Source organism: Abramis brama (assembly GCF_963993115.1).
Source record: "Abramis brama genome assembly, chromosome: 19".
In the NCBI taxonomy this organism is placed as follows: Eukaryota; Metazoa; Chordata; class Actinopteri; order Cypriniformes; family Leuciscidae; genus Abramis; species Abramis brama.
This window is the reverse complement of record NC_139981.1, coordinates 17,107,589-17,125,139: the sequence shown is the minus strand read 5'-3', so window position 1 is coordinate 17,125,139 and position 17,551 is coordinate 17,107,589. Positions and strand designations below refer to the sequence as shown.

The following is a 17,551-nucleotide window of genomic DNA, read 5'->3' as shown; positions in this document are numbered from 1 at the left end:
AATCCAGTGGATCACTACATGTTTCCTTTACCTTCTGTTACCAAGCACCACATGTGACCCAGCCTTTGCTCCAGCATACTGCAGTATTGTACAACCATACAAAATGCATTTAGCTACTGATCAACTACTCATGTCTAATCATTAAGAAGCAACGGATGTCTGTGGGTCTTCGAAACTTTTTGCAAATTGAACAACTATTCTTAGACTACAGCTAAGAGCTCAATTGGATTAGATGAGCAGTGACAGAACAGGATGAAGGAGTCAGCAGGAACATTTTTTTTTTTGTCAACCTTTTAGGCTTATTTGAATATGTAGCATTTCCACTGATGTCCTTTATTCCTCCCTTACAATGAATTCACAGAAGAATTCTAATTCTTTTTCACCACATCTCATGTCATGTATTTTGTTAAATAACATTCTGTAGTACAAATTACATTTAAAACATTTTGGGGAATATAATGGCTTTTAATAAAAAATACTATTTTGTCTTGCTAACGCTAGCACTTGCTAACACTTTTTGCTTAAATGTAAGCAAAAAGTGTGCACATGTTTAAGTGTGTGTATCTAGGATACACACAATTAAACATTTGCACACTTTTTGCTTACATTTGCATCTTGACTGGAACTTACAATAAAAATGCATATAAAAATAAGTGGTGTTTACCTGTCTTATATTTCATCAAGCTCCTCTGCCTCTGTTGTCTCCTTGATAAACAAACACACTAAATTTTGAAAAAACTTTATTAGGCACCACAACTGTGGACAGTCCCTTTTTTGTGTGTGTGAAACAGATATATCAATATTCACGCAATAAATATTGAAGAGATGTATGATTATTTCACTCAATTTTGGTAGCCTAAATTTATCATCCTTAAGATTTGTAAAGTGCATTTCTCAAAACAATTCGTATAGCCTACAAACCAAACGAACCACACTGCCAAAGCCTGTACCTTGCTCAAAATCCTTTGTTCATCTCTCAAAACTAAGTATTTATGTCAATGAACATATCAGTGCCATCTCAGAATGACAAGTCCTTGTGTCATTGTTCACACACAAGATATAGTCAAAATGCTTAGTCATGTTGTCAATATAACAGTGTAGCTACTCTGTCATTATATTCAAATGTAAACATGGCTAAAATTTTAATGACAGTGATTAAAAAAATAAACAAGACTGCACATTACTCTATGTGGGATATATAGTATACAATAATGTAGGCCTAGTACATACACACGTGTGTGTGTGTGTGTGTGTGTGTGTGTGTGTGTGTGTTACATTAGGTCTCTATAAAGAATATTTACTGTATTGCAAAATGCAAGTGGACTATACAGCATTACAGTGAGTAGCCTATACTCTATTACAGTATAGTGAACATAGTCTTACATGTCCTGCCTACAAATGTTTGAATAATTGATGACACAATGACACTTAATCATTCTTCCTGACTGTTGACCCTATTTGTTTCCTTGTTGTTTTTCCATTGTCAGAATGTGTAACACTGTTGTGCTCATATGCTTGCCAAATAAAGCTTCATGAGATGCACCTCTGAACTATTTTAGAGAACTGGTTGATCAATGTATCTAGCCTTTTACTTTTCCCTTTGTTAATAAAATTCAAAACTCACCTACGCAATTCATCAATTCAGGACACATTTACAAAAAAAAAAAAAAAGTCTGATAGAAATGTATAGAAAATATGCTTGACAGTTTATGACAACTAATTCAAGCATTTTGCACTTATGCAAGAAACAAATGATGTTTAGAGGGGTAAGACCATTCAACAGGAAACCGGTAGCTATAATATATTTTGACATGACACAAGCAATTGATAATGTATTTGACTAGTGACAAGTGACTATGATGTCGAGGTTGAACAAATGGTTTTTGAGAATTTCAGTTGTGATCTGAGAAATGCACCAAAGTTACTGAGAATAACTATAGTTTGGTGCATTTCTCAGATCATAAATATATTTACAATGGATTAGCACATTTTAATTATTAAAGTTTCTATCTGGGAAATAGATCATATAGACTAAATAGATCAATATATCCTTAAAAGGATGCACAACAACATGTAGATCATTATTATTATTTAGTAACTGTGGATGGATTCGAATACTAGATTGTCTTTAGACTTTGCCTGTAGATAAGAAGAAAGAAAGAAAGAAAGAAAGAAAGAAAGAAAGAAAGAAAGAAAGAAAGAAAGAAAGAAAGAAAGAAAGAAAGAAAGAAATATGTATCTATGAATAGACCTGCGTGATGGCACGGAAGCGCGTGGGGGTTTGGTGACGTAGAGCGCATGTCGTCCGCAGTGCACGCGAGGCCTGCTGCCAGTGGAAGAAAGCGCTTTCAATACGGTGAGGTCATGTTATCGAAACCAGCAGCCGAATAAGCGCTATTAATAATCAATAGAGACTTCACCACATCATTTCTGAAGAGCCCGAATATTTAGTCGCATTTAGGATACAGGAAGTGTTTATATTTCAATCGTAGCAGGTAAGTACGCGTTTTAAGGTGGTTTTGATACTACGTGGTATTGTTTCGCAGTGGGGGAGGGTGTCTGCACACATCACAGCTGATTTTCCTTCCTTTGAAAGTGTAATACGACAATGTCGCTGTTTTGAATGATGAGGCTTTTTAACGTTGCGACTAATAAATGAGCCCGGTTACGTGAGATCGCTTACAATGCTATTTGTCAAGCTGCTCGCTTTGCCACCCACCCACTGTAACCATACTATACCTTGTGTGTATTCTAGATACAATTTAATCAATAACGTAACATTTGAATGTAGATTGAATTACAAATGGTTTAGTATTTATACTGATCACTGTCCAAGTAAAAAAAAAATATATATATATATTTTATTTTATACATAACTTACAGGCCTGCACTGTCATGACTACATGTATCCTGATTTATAAACATTTAAAGGTCAGTTTTAAATGAATTGGCAACAGGCTGATTAAATATTGCTTGACAGAATTTGGCCATTATATCTGTGAGTTTGATGAGTAAAATTGTCATTATTATTAATGAAACAAAAACAAAAAATGACCCCTAAAGTTTGGTGGCAGGAACACATGATTAAAGTTTGTATCTTAATCAGAATTTGTCATATTGTTGAAATTAACTTGATACTTGACTGATATCTCTATAAAAGTGTTTATTTTATTAGCCAATGGTCACTTGTGATGTGTTTTTACTTTTCACCAGGAAGGCTGTCCATAATATTTTATTTCTAATAAATTAATTTGATATCACATTAGAGCTGAAGGAATTCCATATTGAAGGCCGTTTCTATTCCTTTCTATCGATAATTTCTATTGTGGTGCATAATAATACTTGTGGTTTGAAATTATTCTCTTTGTGATTGTTGTGTTGAGTAGTTGTGAGTTTGCCTGGAAGTCTAAGCCTTTATTATGATCTGATTAAAATGAGAAATTATGTTAACTGGTTTGTTTGGGTGCATGTCAGATTCTACAATGTAAGCACTCATTAATATTCAATCATAAGCACCAATTAAAGTACAATTAAACATGGGCCTGTAATATTTTAAAATGATATTTTTTCTTTGTTTTTTTCACTTGCTTGATTATACAAGGTTACAACCACAGACTCCTGATCTAGTGTTTTCCAGAATCAAATCTTGGCAAAATTCTCTCTGTTGCTATGGATCCAAATGCATTTTTGTTCATGCTTTTTTTTTTTTTTTTTTTTCAGTGCTACTTCCTCTCATCACATTGAACTGTGTCACTTTTAATGTACTGTGACATGTCAGACAAAAAATATCCCTGATATTATGCCATTTGCGAAAAAAAAAAAAAAAATGGAGCTTTTTTTCTGTGGATCTGGGTCATTCTGTTAGTCCTGCTATTTAAACTCAGGTTAATAGCTATTAGGATACTGCCCTACTCTTTGGTGGCGTGCGAGTCCCCTTTTTATGTGTGTGTGTGTATATTTCTAACAGCTGTATGTTCTAGTTATTTTCTTTATGATGGCAGAGAGATAAAGCCCAGAGCCAAAACGAGGCTTTAGACCACTCTGTGCTGTCCTTTCAGTTTATTCTGCTATGCCAGGACAAAAGATAGTGCAGAAAAATTATGTTACAATGCTAGGGATATCACAACAATTGCAATCTATAGTGCATTTTACTTTGTTTTTGTGGTCTAGGTTTGTAAAAGTCTGCCTCGTTCGGATGCTAGGACATCAACTTCATCATGAACAAAAATAAGCGAGAAAAAGAGTTCTACAGCGTAGATGTGGGTGATTCGACGTTCACAGTGTTGAAGCGCTATCAGAATCTAAGACCCATCGGCTCGGGTGCTCAGGGAATAGTCTGGTACGTTCTAGAGCTCAAATTCCACCTCAAACCAAGGACGTTACACAGTCGCCACATCTTTTCATCTGTTTTATGCATGCTTTTCTCTTTTAGCTCAGCGTATGACCACAACCTTGAGCGAAACGTGGCTATAAAGAAACTCAGCCGGCCTTTTCAGAATCAGACTCATGCCAAACGCGCATACAGAGAGCTGGTGCTCATGAAGTGTGTCAACCATAAAAATGTAAGTCATCAATACTCCAAAATGGGTGCATGTTGCATGCAAAGAGAAACATTTGTCCAGCTTCCAGCAGGGCTAATAGATATGCTTGTCTTTTTCGTTCCCAGATAATAGGGCTCTTAAATGTTTTTACACCCCAAAAAACATTAGAAGAATTCCAAGATGTGTGAGTATACATTGTGCATTCATACAGTTAAAAACGCCAGACCCCAGCTGATACCCCGCTAATGCTCTCTCACATCCGCACACACACCCTCCCCTTCTTCTCTTCTCTCTCCTACCCCCCCATCACACCCTCTTTTTTTGTCCCTCCCCTTCCCGCCCCTTCCCCAACGACAGTTACCTAGTAATGGAGCTGATGGATGCCAACCTCTGCCAAGTCATTCAGATGGAGCTGGACCACGAGCGGCTGTCCTATCTTCTGTACCAGACGCTGTGTGGAATAAAACACCTCCACTCCGCAGGGATCATCCACAGGGTCGGTGCTCTTTAGCCTAAAGCCTGTCCGCCTAAACAAAAAGACTGCCGTACGCAGCCAAGGTTGCAGTGACGGCGAAAAGCTTAATAATCAGTTAAGGTGAGGGAGGGGGAGGGGTTTCATCCCCTGGGCTGATTACAAAAAGCCAGACCTCTGCCTGCCTGACTGCCTGACTGCAGCTGCTGCTGTGGACTGCATTGCGCTGTTGAGGCAGGGACGTGTTGAGAGGCGACAGGAGGGAAGCGATCAAGTGATCCTCAGTAAACATCGCTGTCCTGTAGTCCTGTTTCACCTTGACTTTACCTCTGTCTTATACGGTGCACTGCTTCTGCACAGATATGACTGAAGACGTTTATATGGATGTAATACAATAAATTTGTCTCACTGCACAAGGTCATGGCTTATAAACAGCGACCTTTGAACATTAAAGATGTTAATTTCATTTGCAACCGTGGATAATCAAGCATTAAATTAATGAAACTGGTTTCACTCTGACAGACCGATTAGGTGATGAGAAAACGAAGGAACATTGAAGGAAAGTCTTTTTCAAGGTTAATGATGTGGAAAGATTTGTTTGTTGAAAATGGAGTACAGAACATTAGTTTTAGTTCACCTTAGCCCCTGGAAATATATCTGTATTGCTGGTTGAGTTTCAGTTAGACAGCACCAAGTGAAACCTAAAAAACTCAATACTGTAGCTGACATATAAAACCCTTTCCAAAGCACACAGAGTTTATAACCACCTTTGGCAGTTTATTTACAATTATTCTTTTATTTTAAACATTTATATTCACCCATTAATGTTACCTGAATGTTAAATGCTGCTGCCACTGGTCCAAAAGTCTGCTTCTGTTTTTTGTATATTACAATGTATTATCAGCATAACATTTTGAGTGGAAAATAGAATGGAAACATATTGACTATTTCAAATAAATGGTACTTCTAAACTTTCTATTCAACAAAGAATCCTGTTTTTGTTTTTGTTTTTTTTAAATCACAATTTCCAGAAAAATATTAAGCAGAACAACTGTTTTCAACATTGATAGTAATAATAAGAAATGTTTCTTCAGCATATTAGAATGATTTCTGAAGGATCATGTGACACTGAATACTGGAGTAATGATTCTGAAAATTCAGTTTTGCCATCAGAAATAAATTAAATTTTAAAATATACTAAAATAGAAAACAGTTATTACAAATTGCCATAATATTTTACAATATTGTTTTTACTATATTTTTTTATTTAAAAAAATGCAGCATTGGTGAGCATAAGAGATATATTTAAAAAAAATCTTACCAATCCCAAAAACGTATTATTATTAAAAAAATTTAAGAATCCTAAGACTTTGTGGTGTTGTTTTTTTCTACTTTGGTTTTGATTTTCTGCCGTCTCAGACTTTTGGACTCCAATATACTTTATATAGCCTATTTTAAAGCAAACAAATGCTATAAATGAGAATGCAAAATATTCAACTAATATTCTGTCCTGTTATTCTTTAGGATCTAAAACCCAGCAACATCGTGGTAAAGTCAGACTGTACTCTGAAGATCCTGGATTTCGGTCTGGCCAGGACAGCAGCTACGGGTCTGCTGATGACACCATATGTGGTGACGCGTTACTATAGAGCCCCTGAAGTCATCCTGGGAATGGGATATCAAGCCAATGGTCAGTGCTGCTGACAGGCTACAGAATGCCTAGTTGACACATCCTATGCATGCTTAACTACCAATATCATCCTCGTGTTGCAGGTTTCAATTCACGCTTTTATAGGCCTCTCTGATGCTTTCCTTGCACTAATAGCTTTGTGGTTTCAGCACCAAAATGTGTTACAAGGCATACAAATTGTTGGGAATTCATTCTTTTTTGTTCTGTCTTTGTTAAAATGTGAAGCCTGTTTAGTGTGTGATGAGTAGACAATGGCTTGGTGTGCTCATTCATTTCTTCCCCAAACCCTAATGAATTAAACAAGCTCTTATGCAACAGTACAAAAATACTAACACCCCCTGACTTCCTGCTTAACCGTTTTCTCTCTTTCCCTCTGCTGCACGTGCTTAGTGGACATTTGGTCTGTGGGCTGCATTTTGGCAGAAATGGTCCGTCACAAAATCCTTTTTCCTGGGAGGGACTGTATCCTTGAGCCACAAAATTACAAAAATGCATAATTGACGCTTAGATTGTCTGTTGTCATTTTGAGAATCTGTATTAATCTCACAAGGAAGAGTCATGCGGTATATATTAAGCTAGATATACTGTATAGTCCCCCACTAATTTGGCATAAATGTGTTTTAAGGTTCTATATTGTGTTCTTTGTTATGCATGCTGCGTTCATCAAATTTGGGTTGGTTATAGCTCTTTCTTTTGCATTTCACTCAAATATTTATTTCAGTGAAGTGTGGTTTTGACTTGTCAGTTGGCTCACTGGTTAATTTTGGCTTTACCTTTAGTGAACACCACTATATTGAAGGATTAGTTTGTTTTTTTAGATTGCCACCTGCTTTTTCATTTACTGGTTGGTTGTCTCTTATTGGTATGTGTTTTAGTGTCATGGTAAATTAAAAAAGAAACATTCAGGCATTCTAGCTGTTGTGTTCTGCTCTTGTGATAAAGGTCTGACATTGTTTTAGTTTCATATTATAAATTACCCCTGAACACTGGGATCAGTTGTATTTATGAGCTTATTAGATTTGAAGGTTTTGCACTCTATGGTGTTCACTACTGTTCACAAGCTTGGGGTCAGTAAGCTTCTTTTTGAAGAAGAAGAAGAAGAAGAAGAAGAAGAAGAAGAAATGTATACTTCTAATTAGAAAAAGATTCTTTAAATTGATCAAATGTGACATTAAACACATTTTATAATGTTGCAAAAGATTTTCGATCAAATTTTCTATTCATCAAAAAATCCTGAAAACTGCATCAGTTTCCATAAAAATATGAAGCAGCACAACTGTTTTCAACACTGGCAGTAATGTATTTTTCAGCACTAAATCGGCATATTAGAATGATTTCTGAAGGATCATATGTGACTCTGAAGACTGGAGTAATGATGCTGAAAATTCTACTTTTTCATCACAGGAATAATATTTTAAAGTATATTAAAATAGAAAACTGTTATTTGAAATTGTAATAATATTTAACAATATTACTGATTTTACTGTATTTTTTTTATCAAATAAATGCAGCTTCGGTGAGCATAAAAGACTTTTCCAAAAAAAAAAAAAAAAAAAAATCATACAGACTCCTAACTTTTAATGGTAGTGAGTTTTGATGGTGTTTGAGAACACATTATAGTGTCATCCCAAAAAGCCTACGCCAGGATTTTGGTGTATTCTGAAAATAATATTCTGTAATATGTGTATGGTCATGTCTAAATCTGTGATATTGCCCAATGTTTTATTTTCTCCATCATAATCAGCTGATGAGTCACAATATGAATGAAAACGGTCAGGCCTGTGATGCTTTATAAGGCTTGTTTCCAGTTTATTTATAGTGTTGCGATGATCATTCTGTTACGTCTGTGCTCCATCCTCACTGCCTTTCCCTGCTAGACATGACAGTTCCTGCATGACGCACATCAATTTTCTTGACATCTGATTTCATTTTATTTGTCTTTTTTTAGCTCTGTGTTGCATGCTAATTTCACTTTCATTTCATTTTTCAGTGGATGTGTGGTCTGTTGGCTGTATCATGGCTGAAATGGTCAGAGGTAGTGTGTTGTTTCCGGGTTCAGATCGTATCCTTACATGTCTATCGTGTGTCATCCATTCCATGGTCATCCCTTCTCTCTGTTACACACGATACATTGTTTTTCCATGGTACACTATGGCTTTTGATCTAAATAGATTTAGCATAAGCCTTCAAAATGAATTGGAAAGCCTGCAAGAAGATCGTTTTAGATATTGTAGGCCTATTTATTATTTTCTTAACCTTCTAATGCCTAAAGATATTGATCAGTGGAACAAAGTCATCGAGCAGCTGGGAACACCATCCCAGGAGTTCCTGATGAAACTCAACCAGTCTGTGCGGACCTATGTGGAGAACAGGCCTCGGTACACCGGATACAGCTTTGAGAAGCTGTTTCCCGACGTCCTGTTCCCTGCTGATTCAGAACACAACAAACTGAAAGGTACATATGCCTAAAGGTTTAAATGGGTTACATTTTTCTGTAGCACTTTTTTAATAATTGGGCAGCTGTGCAAAATGCTGTTTGCAAATGGGAAAGTCAAAATGTTGGTATTGTGCAAGTGTTGAAATTAAATATTTAATCCATCACTCAGCTGATATATTTGCAGAACAAAAACAACCTATTTTGCAATTCTAATCATTTCCAGTGTATTCACAGTGAAGTGGCCTGAATAATCTGCTGTGTTTTTGAGATGACATGTCAAGCCACTTGAGAACCTCAGAAACACCATTAACTCTTTCTCTTTGTACTGGATGTGATTTATGCAGCGAGCCAGGCACGGGACCTGCTGTCTAAAATGCTGGTAATAGATGCATCTAAACGGATTTCTGTGGATGAAGCTCTTCAGCACCCCTACATTAATGTGTGGTACGACCCAGCTGAAGTGGAAGCGGTGAGTTTATGCGCATTCACACACACCAAGTACCAATCCATTGCTGTTAAGTACACATGCAAACTCATTGTGATTTCAAGTCGTTGCACTTTTGAATAATCTACATAATTAGTGTTGATTTTTTTTAAGCTATAAATGTACAAAAGCTATTTTAAAAAGAAATTACAACTGTGCCAGAATAAATGGGTGTCTAATTTGGGGACCAAATGCAGGTTTGTTGTTATTGTTTGAAAATGTTTCATACTTGATGTGTTTTTAAAAATTAGATGTGTATATTTAATATGCACATTTAATATAAACTAGAGATGCGCCGATATATCGGCCACAGATATATATATCAGCTAATTTCTAATCAATTTAAAGCCATTGGCTATAGCATGAAAAAGGCTGATATCAATGGTTTTGATTAATTAACAGCTTAAAGGCAATGATTTGTATTATGTCTGTTGCATAATCCAATGTTTTTCTTTGGGTAAAATATTTAGATGCTTGCCAAAACAAAATTAAACCTGTACAAAATATAGCAGGGCTCGACCGTTGCCAGAATTGATTTCTCTTTTGCTTGAACAGACAAATTCACACAAAATTATATCAAAATGCCCATCTAGGTAAGTATCCTAGTAAATGCAGCTGGTTATGGCTTAAGTGAACATAAACAGTTGAGAAATAAAACGTGTATATCAGTATATTGGATCTGTGCAGCTCTTAAAGTGACAGAAGCCTAATATTCCTGCTGCACTGCTGTCTTTGTTTTAATATTAATCAAACTAAAAAAATCGCTCACTGCTCTTGACTAAATAACTGTTGTATCTTTAATAAGGATTATATATACATTTGCATACATTTAATATATACAGCAGTTTTATCTAACATTTGATTATTTAATTTCTGTACCTGAAAACTTCTGTTACTCCTGTTTCACACTGGATGCGCAAGCAGAGCGGAGGCAACGCAGAAGCTGTGCGTATGTAGAGCGGGAGCAGCACGCACGCATTGTGCTTTCACACTGGCAGCGTTCGTCGCGCAGCTGAACCGTGGCTTGGTACTTGATTACTTCAAATACAGAGTATCGTACATTCTGGCACGTTTTTCAGGTGTTCTCCTCCAACCACTGTCTGTCACGTGCTTTGATTTAAGATAGACAGCATACTCTGCTGCAATGCGACTGTGTTCTCCTCCTACTGTCCCACACACATATGCATATAACATGCTATATATATGCGTATATATGTATGTGTATATAGTTTACATGATAAAAGTAATCTTAAAGTCAAGATATACCACTACTTTTAAGCAATTAAACAAGCCTTTGAAGTTTGGGCAAAAACTCCTGGCAATCATGTGTTTTTGTGTATTTTATTATATTTTTTCACTGCTCTGAATGTCGGTTATTGTGAAACACGGAACACCTCATTTATATGATTTTATGGGGAAATTTGTTATTTTACGTTCTAACAGCAAAGATAGACTCGGTCCGAAACGATTGCGGGACTGCCGCTTCTGCTCTGCTTCTGCTATGCGCTGCCTCGGTGTGCAGTGTGAATGCTCTAATAATCTGAACATGGTCACCGTAAAAAATTCGCTCTAGTCTGTTTACGCATCCACTGTGAAACAGGCCTTAGAACTACCTGAAAATCACTGTTTATTTCTTATGTATCTTTGTTCTGTTGTGTTTATGTATTTATGTTGGCCTGTTGAATGTTAAATAGATCCAATCCATGTTTAATGAAGATGATTTGATGATGCAGCAATAAACTAGCTAGTATACATTAATACTTGCTTTTTTAAACTTTTCTAATTTAAAACATGATCAAAAAAGTAATCTATTTTAATGACGGAACTTATATCGGTTATTGCTATTAAAATATTGTTATTGCAATTTAAAATAATATTTCTTTATGGCAAAGCTGAATTTTCAGCAGTCATCATTACTCCAGTCTTCAGTGTCACATGTTCCTTCAGAAATCATTCTAATATGTTGATTTCGTGCTCAAGAAACTCTTATTATTATAATTATCATCATCAATGTTGAAAACAGTTGTGCTGCTTAATATTGTTGTGGAAAACATGATACATTTTTTCAGGATTTTCTGACGAATATAAAGTTCAAAAGAGCAGTGTTTATTTGAAAAATAAATCTTTTGTAACATTATAAATGTCTTTACTGTCACTTTTGATCAATTTAGTTTGTTCTTGCAAATTAAAAGTATTAATTTCTTTCAAAAACAAAAAATCTTACTGACCCCAAACTTATGAAAGGTAGTGTATCTGTTCTCACAACAGAAACATAGAGTTTGTGCCTATTTTTTTTAACACATTAATTGTTTATCTCACCAGTTATCTTGTTTATCATAATTATGTACGCTTATCTTTCTCTTTTCAGCCACCTCCTCTGATCATAGACAAACAGCTCGATGAGAGGGAACACACAGTGGATGAGTGGAAAGGTGGTTTGTTTTTCTAACTTTAAAGTTCACTGAGTGAAATCCGATGCAAAGGAAAGTGCCAGAGGTTTAGAACAAACATGATTTGCTCACTGCACACGCGGTCGAAATCTTGTCTGCAGCGGTCACCTGATTGAATAGTGTTAATAAGCTCCTCTGCGTGTTTAAATGTCTGACGGCAGTTGCTTAAATTAGAAAGATTGATATTTCTTTCAACTCATGGAGAGGAGCATGTGCTGTTGAATATAAGCCTTGCCAGTTTCCATGACTTCGTTCATCTATCCAGATTTGGGGAGTAACACATTTTTTTTTCTTCAGTTGGATTTTCTTTTAGCTACTTGACAGTAGCTCAGCTCTTTTCAAGACAGCGTAACTATTCCAAATTAAGAAAAGCTAGTTTTTCATGACAGTGAAGCTACGTAGCGTGACAGTACAAAAATCCCTCACAAGTTCCTAAAAGTTTTGCGAAGTCTGATGCCGTTTAGTGAATCAGTTCATTTGGAGGGTTATACGATTCATCAGTCAAACAAACAATTCACTTTTATTTCAATCCCTGCTCTTTTCCCTTCCAAGTATGTAATCTAATGCCACTGTTCATCACCATGTTTTCAAGTTAATTAGTTAATATTATTTTCTAGTTTTATTAATGTATCTGAATGTGAATTTAACCCTACTGAAATCCTTATGTTTTTTTTGCTTGAGAAACTTATTTATAAAGTTTCATTCCCTTAAATGGCTTCACTGAAGTTGGATAAAAAGTGTGTACTAAGTACTTCAAAAAGAGTAGCCTCACTCTTTTGTTTATTCTTTCTAATTGTTCTTTCTTTGTTTTTCTTCATCAGAGCTGATCTATAAAGAAGTTATGGACTGGGAAGAACGGGTGAAGAATGGTGTTATTCGAGGTCAGCCCTCCCCTCTAGGTTAGTTAGATGAGTTTCTCTAATGCAGAAACATTTGCTTATGTTGATCTCAGAGCTCAATGCTAAGGATTCTTTTTAATGACCCGGTCAAGCCTGTGGTTTAAATTTTCACTGGCCCCACCACAACATTTTTATAAATAAAATAAAATTGTTATTGTTTTCAATGATTTTGACCCATGACACCAAAATGTTAGATCCCAGTAAAATCTCGCAATTCTCAATTCCAATTTCTAGCCTAACTAATCTACATTTCACTCACTTGCATGATTAAATTGGCAAGACTTACAAAAAAAGAACGTGCAAATCATAACCTTTCGTGACGATATAGACAATTCTGTCAACTGTCCCAAACATCTTTCACGCTGGCCTCGGCGATCAGGCAGTCCTTATTGTCGGGCCCTGCATCTGCCCCCATCTGTATATAATCACACATTACACCGTACAAAAAATAGTTGTTTCAACTTAAAAAAAGTAAGTGTTCATGCTGCCTTAAAAATGTACGTTTACTCAACTCAAATATCCAAGTTGTCACAAGTACAACTTCACATTTCAAGTTGACTAAACCTAAAAATGTTAAGGCAGCAAAAACACTTGCTTTTTAAGTTGAAACAACTATTATTATTTTTTACGGTGTATGTGCAGTTAATCTAACTGACTGTTATGTTTCACATAGCACAGGTGCAGCAGTGATCAACGGCTCACCCCAGCCCTCCTCCTCCTCCTCTATTAATGACGTCTCCTCCATGTCCACAGAGCCCACCGTGGCCTCGGACACCGACAGCAGCCTGGAGGCCTCTGCGGGACCCCTGAGCTGCTGCAGATGACTATCACCTTCCCCTGGAGATTCTCTGTGTGTGGCATGGTATCAGATTTAGGCCAGTCTAATACATTATTTTGGGTCGGGTATGGCTTTTTGAGTTCTGCTGTAGATGCTGTAAATGACTATACAATTTTATCTTTTTAGCGACAGCCCTAACAGGTTTAGCCAATGATAGTGAACTCCTTAACAAAACTCTTCTTTTATAAGCTACATTTAGAGTATTTTGTCATGTTGTCGTAGAGTGATTTTGGAAGGTAATCTGTAAAGATTGAATTGTGAATATATTTTCTCAAATTCATTTATTTTTAGTCTTTTTTTTTCCCTGGTCAATGTATAATTTTCTTCACCTGGGATATGAAAATCTTTAGATTGTCAATATGAGTATTTTAAAATGAACATAACAATGTTGCACATATTGATATCAACATAGGTATTTAAGTACATTTTGACAGCTTGTCTGAGGTGGATTTTTCTGGGTCATGTTTTCCATCTTTGTGCACAGCACATTTTATTTAAATTTTGTACAGTTTCGTTTAGATATAATAACTCACAACATCGAAAAAATATTTTTATATGTACATTGAGTTATTTTGTCAGGCTGATCTGTTTTTCATGGATACTTTTGCTGCTGGTTAATTTCCTGGTAGACTGTGATATGTGTCGTGCTTGTCCATATGTCTCTGGTGTTCTTGTTCTAGTCCTAGTTACCTGGGATTTCAGCACCTTTTTATTTTTTTATTATTTAAATTCATTTTACCCCTTCAAAATCTGCATATAGAACAAGCATTGCACTTCAATACCGTCCTGGTCAGAATTATTGGCACCCTTGGTAAATATGAACTAAGAAGTCTGTGAAAATAATTCTGCATTGTTAATCCTTTCAACCTTTTATTCAGAAAATTCACAAAAATCTAACCTTTCATTGAAGTAAAACAATTGAAAATGTGGGGAAAATCTGAAATAAATGTTTTTCTCTAATAAACACCGGCCACAATTAATGGCACCTTTCTATTCCATACTTTTTGCAACCTCCTTTTGCCAAGATAACACCTCTAGAGTCTTCCCCTATAATGGAGAACACCTGACAAGAGATCACTAGACAATTCTCCATACAGAATCTCTCCAGATCCTTCAGATTCCCAGCTCCATGTTGGTGGTGCTTGTCTTCAGTTCAGCCCACTCATTTTCTGTAGGGTTCAGGTCAGGGGACTGGGATGGTCGTGGCAGAAGCTTCATTTTGTGCTCAGTGACACACTTTTGTGTTGATTTTGATGTTTGTTTTGGATCGTTGTCCTGGTGGAAGATCCAACCACGGCCCATTATAAGATTTCTAGCAGAGGCAGTCAGGTTTTGATTTTTTATCTGTTGGTATTTGCTAGAATTCATAATACCATGTATCTGAACAAGATGTCCAGGACCTCCAGCAAAAAATATGCCCACAATTTCAAAGATCCAGCAGTATATTTAACCGTTGGCATGGCATACTTTTTATCCCTGGTTGCACCAAACCCATCTGTTGGGTTTGCTGCCATGAAGTACTTTTTTATTTTTTATCTGACCATAGAAGCCTGTCCCCTTTGAAGTTCAAGCAGTGTCTGACAACAATATGCTGACCCCTAGACTCAACTATTTTCTGCAATTCTCCAGCTGTGATTCTTGGAGAATCTTTGGCCACTAGAACTTTCCTCACTGCGCATTAAGACAATATAGACAACATAGTCCTCTTCCAGGCAGATTCGTAACATTTCCTGTTTATTGAAACTTCTTAATTATTGATGGTGGAAATGGGAATATTTAACGCTTTAGCTATTTTCTTAAAGCCACTTTCTATTTTGTGAAGCTATATTCAGAATTCTTTGGTTTTACTCATTGTGATGGATGATTAAGAGAATTTGGCTTGTGTGTTTCCTCATATTTATACTCCTGTGGAACAGGAAGGCATGTTCCTAGTCACCATGGTGTGCTACAAAATTTAAAATATGAAGGGGAATATACTTCAGATATATATTACTCACAAGAATTTCTAAGGTTACCGATAATTGTGGCCAATGTGTGTTAGAAAAAAAAAAAAAATCATAATGTGATTTTTCCCCTCCACATCTATTAGTTTTAATTCAATGAAAGGTTAGATTTTTGTGATATTCTTTTTTGAATGAAAGATCAAAAGGATAAACAATGCAGATTTATTTTTTCATCCATCTTTGATCATATTTACCAAGAGTGCCAATAATTCTGACCACGACTGTAGCTGGGATTATATCAATATTAGATTTTGCAGTTTTTCTCTAATATTTTTCCATCCCTTAACAAGGTTTGTTTTGTGACTACTTTGTTGGTAGAGCAAATGTTTTCCAATTATTTTATTATTATTATTGTATTGGAAGACCTACAAAAATGTCTACACTAGTTAATTTCTAGCATATTCCATTAGAGTTATTAAGCTACTTATTTTTGTACAACAGTGAAATGAAGCAAATTTGGAAATAATTTATCTCTAGATTGTTTTTATTCTTATTGTTTTTTAATTCCCCCGTCAGGTTGAAAGGTCTGTAATGGCACATTATGTGCTGTAAATGAACGGGACATACTGAACTGACCTACTGTACGTATATGAATTGTAACTCGTGACATTGAATACTGTGGAGTGCCATGTATTATTTGATAAGATTAAGATATATCAGGGAAGTGGGTTTCTTTTACATTTGCTTTTGAATGTGAACGTGAGAGAGAACGTTGAAAAGGCCTGAAGTTTTGGAGTGAAAAGTGGGAATCTGAATGTTGGTGACCTGGGGTTTAGCCCATTGGATTTATTTACCTGTGCACAGGGTAAAAAAAAAAAAAAAACTAAATATTTTGCTATTACTTTATATTATTGTTTTTGTTTTAAGTGCTCTTAATAGTGGCAATGATATTAAGCCCTACATACTTGCCTGGGAAGCCTGAACCTATTGTAACTGCAAAAAGCAAAAGCTTCTCAACATGTGATGTTTTAGGCATGAAAACACAAGAGCCGTTTGAAGGTCGAGTCTGAACTACCTCACACTGACACCATACAGCTCACATTTTACAAGTATTACTGTAAACTTCATTTCATTTTATTTATTTATTCAGAAGAATATGAGTGTACAAGTGTCTATAGTTTGTTAGTGTGAATCTGTGAGAGTGTATTGTATGTATGTGTATACAATTCAACGAGCGTGTCCTTGTTTCCTCTAGACTTTTTTGTTTGTTTTATTCAGCTTATGTGCAGTAACTCAAAGCTGAACAATGAACATCTTATTTCAGACTCTATTTATTTCAGAAGATGTTTAGAAGGGTTCTGTCCGTATTTTGCTGTTTCGAGAAAAAGAAAAGAGAATGATTAAAATGGAGAGGAAATGTTTCTCATCCCCAGTCTCAACAGTGGGCGGTATCTTGCATGACCTGCTTAGCATTTGATTTTAAGTCCAGAACACTGTACAAGAACCATAAGATCATGGTGCTGGGTTTATTAGACTTCACAAACTGATGCAGTTGTTTTATATTAGGGTTAGCAGATTACCACCTCATTTGAATGCACTGAACTTCAACTGTTAACATCATAACAACTGGAAAAATGGAAATAAACCATTGAAAAATGGGTTTGCTTGTGTCTTTTTTTGTCCTTATTGATGTCTAAGAAGTTATATTTAAATTTTATCTTTTTTTTCAAAGTGAACTGCTTTCTTCATATTTTACCAAACACTTTAAAGGGTTAGTTCACCCAAAAAGGTAGATTT

General features: G+C 35.8%; 1 protein-coding gene across 9 annotated transcripts; it reads left to right on the top strand.

Moving 5' to 3' along the window:
• The first annotated feature begins 2,286 nt into the window (after window positions 1-2,286).
• On the top strand, window positions 2,287-17,412 carry mapk8a (mitogen-activated protein kinase 8a). Of its 9 annotated transcripts, none has more exons than XM_084092889.1 (12): window positions 2,287-2,495; window positions 4,171-4,339; window positions 4,433-4,562; window positions 4,667-4,725; window positions 4,899-5,037; window positions 6,538-6,703; window positions 8,694-8,765; window positions 8,976-9,158; window positions 9,485-9,609; window positions 11,993-12,056; window positions 12,896-12,973; window positions 13,727-16,621. In XM_084092889.1, the coding sequence occupies exons 2-12, from the start codon at window positions 4,218-4,220 to the stop codon at window positions 13,795-13,797; spliced, it is 1,209 nt and encodes a 402-aa protein (XP_083949015.1). In that variant the 5' UTR covers window positions 2,287-2,495; window positions 4,171-4,217; the 3' UTR covers window positions 13,798-16,621. The 9 variants fall into 9 exon arrangements, with proteins under 9 accessions (XP_083949015.1, XP_083949016.1, XP_083949012.1 ...); XM_084092890.1 differs by lacking the exon at window positions 8,694-8,765 and adding an exon at window positions 7,094-7,165 and having other exon boundaries at window positions 2,310-2,495; XM_084092886.1 differs by having other exon boundaries at window positions 2,319-2,495; window positions 13,652-17,412.
• Window positions 17,413-17,551: the final 139 nt, after the last annotated feature.

Excerpts from the sequence above, each read along its gene's own strand:
- mapk8a (XM_084092886.1), top strand. The coding sequence starts at position 4,218 with ATGAACAAAAATAAGCGAGAAAAAGAGTTCTACAGCGTAGATGTGGGT. Across the intron at positions 4,563-4,666 it reads AGTGTGTCAACCATAAAAAT|ATAATAGGGCTCTTAAATGT; the intron begins GTAAGTCATCAA and ends TTTCGTTCCCAG. Across the intron at positions 12,974-13,651 it reads AGGTCAGCCCTCCCCTCTAG|GTGCAGCAGTGATCAACGGC; the intron begins GTTAGTTAGATG and ends CACATAGCACAG.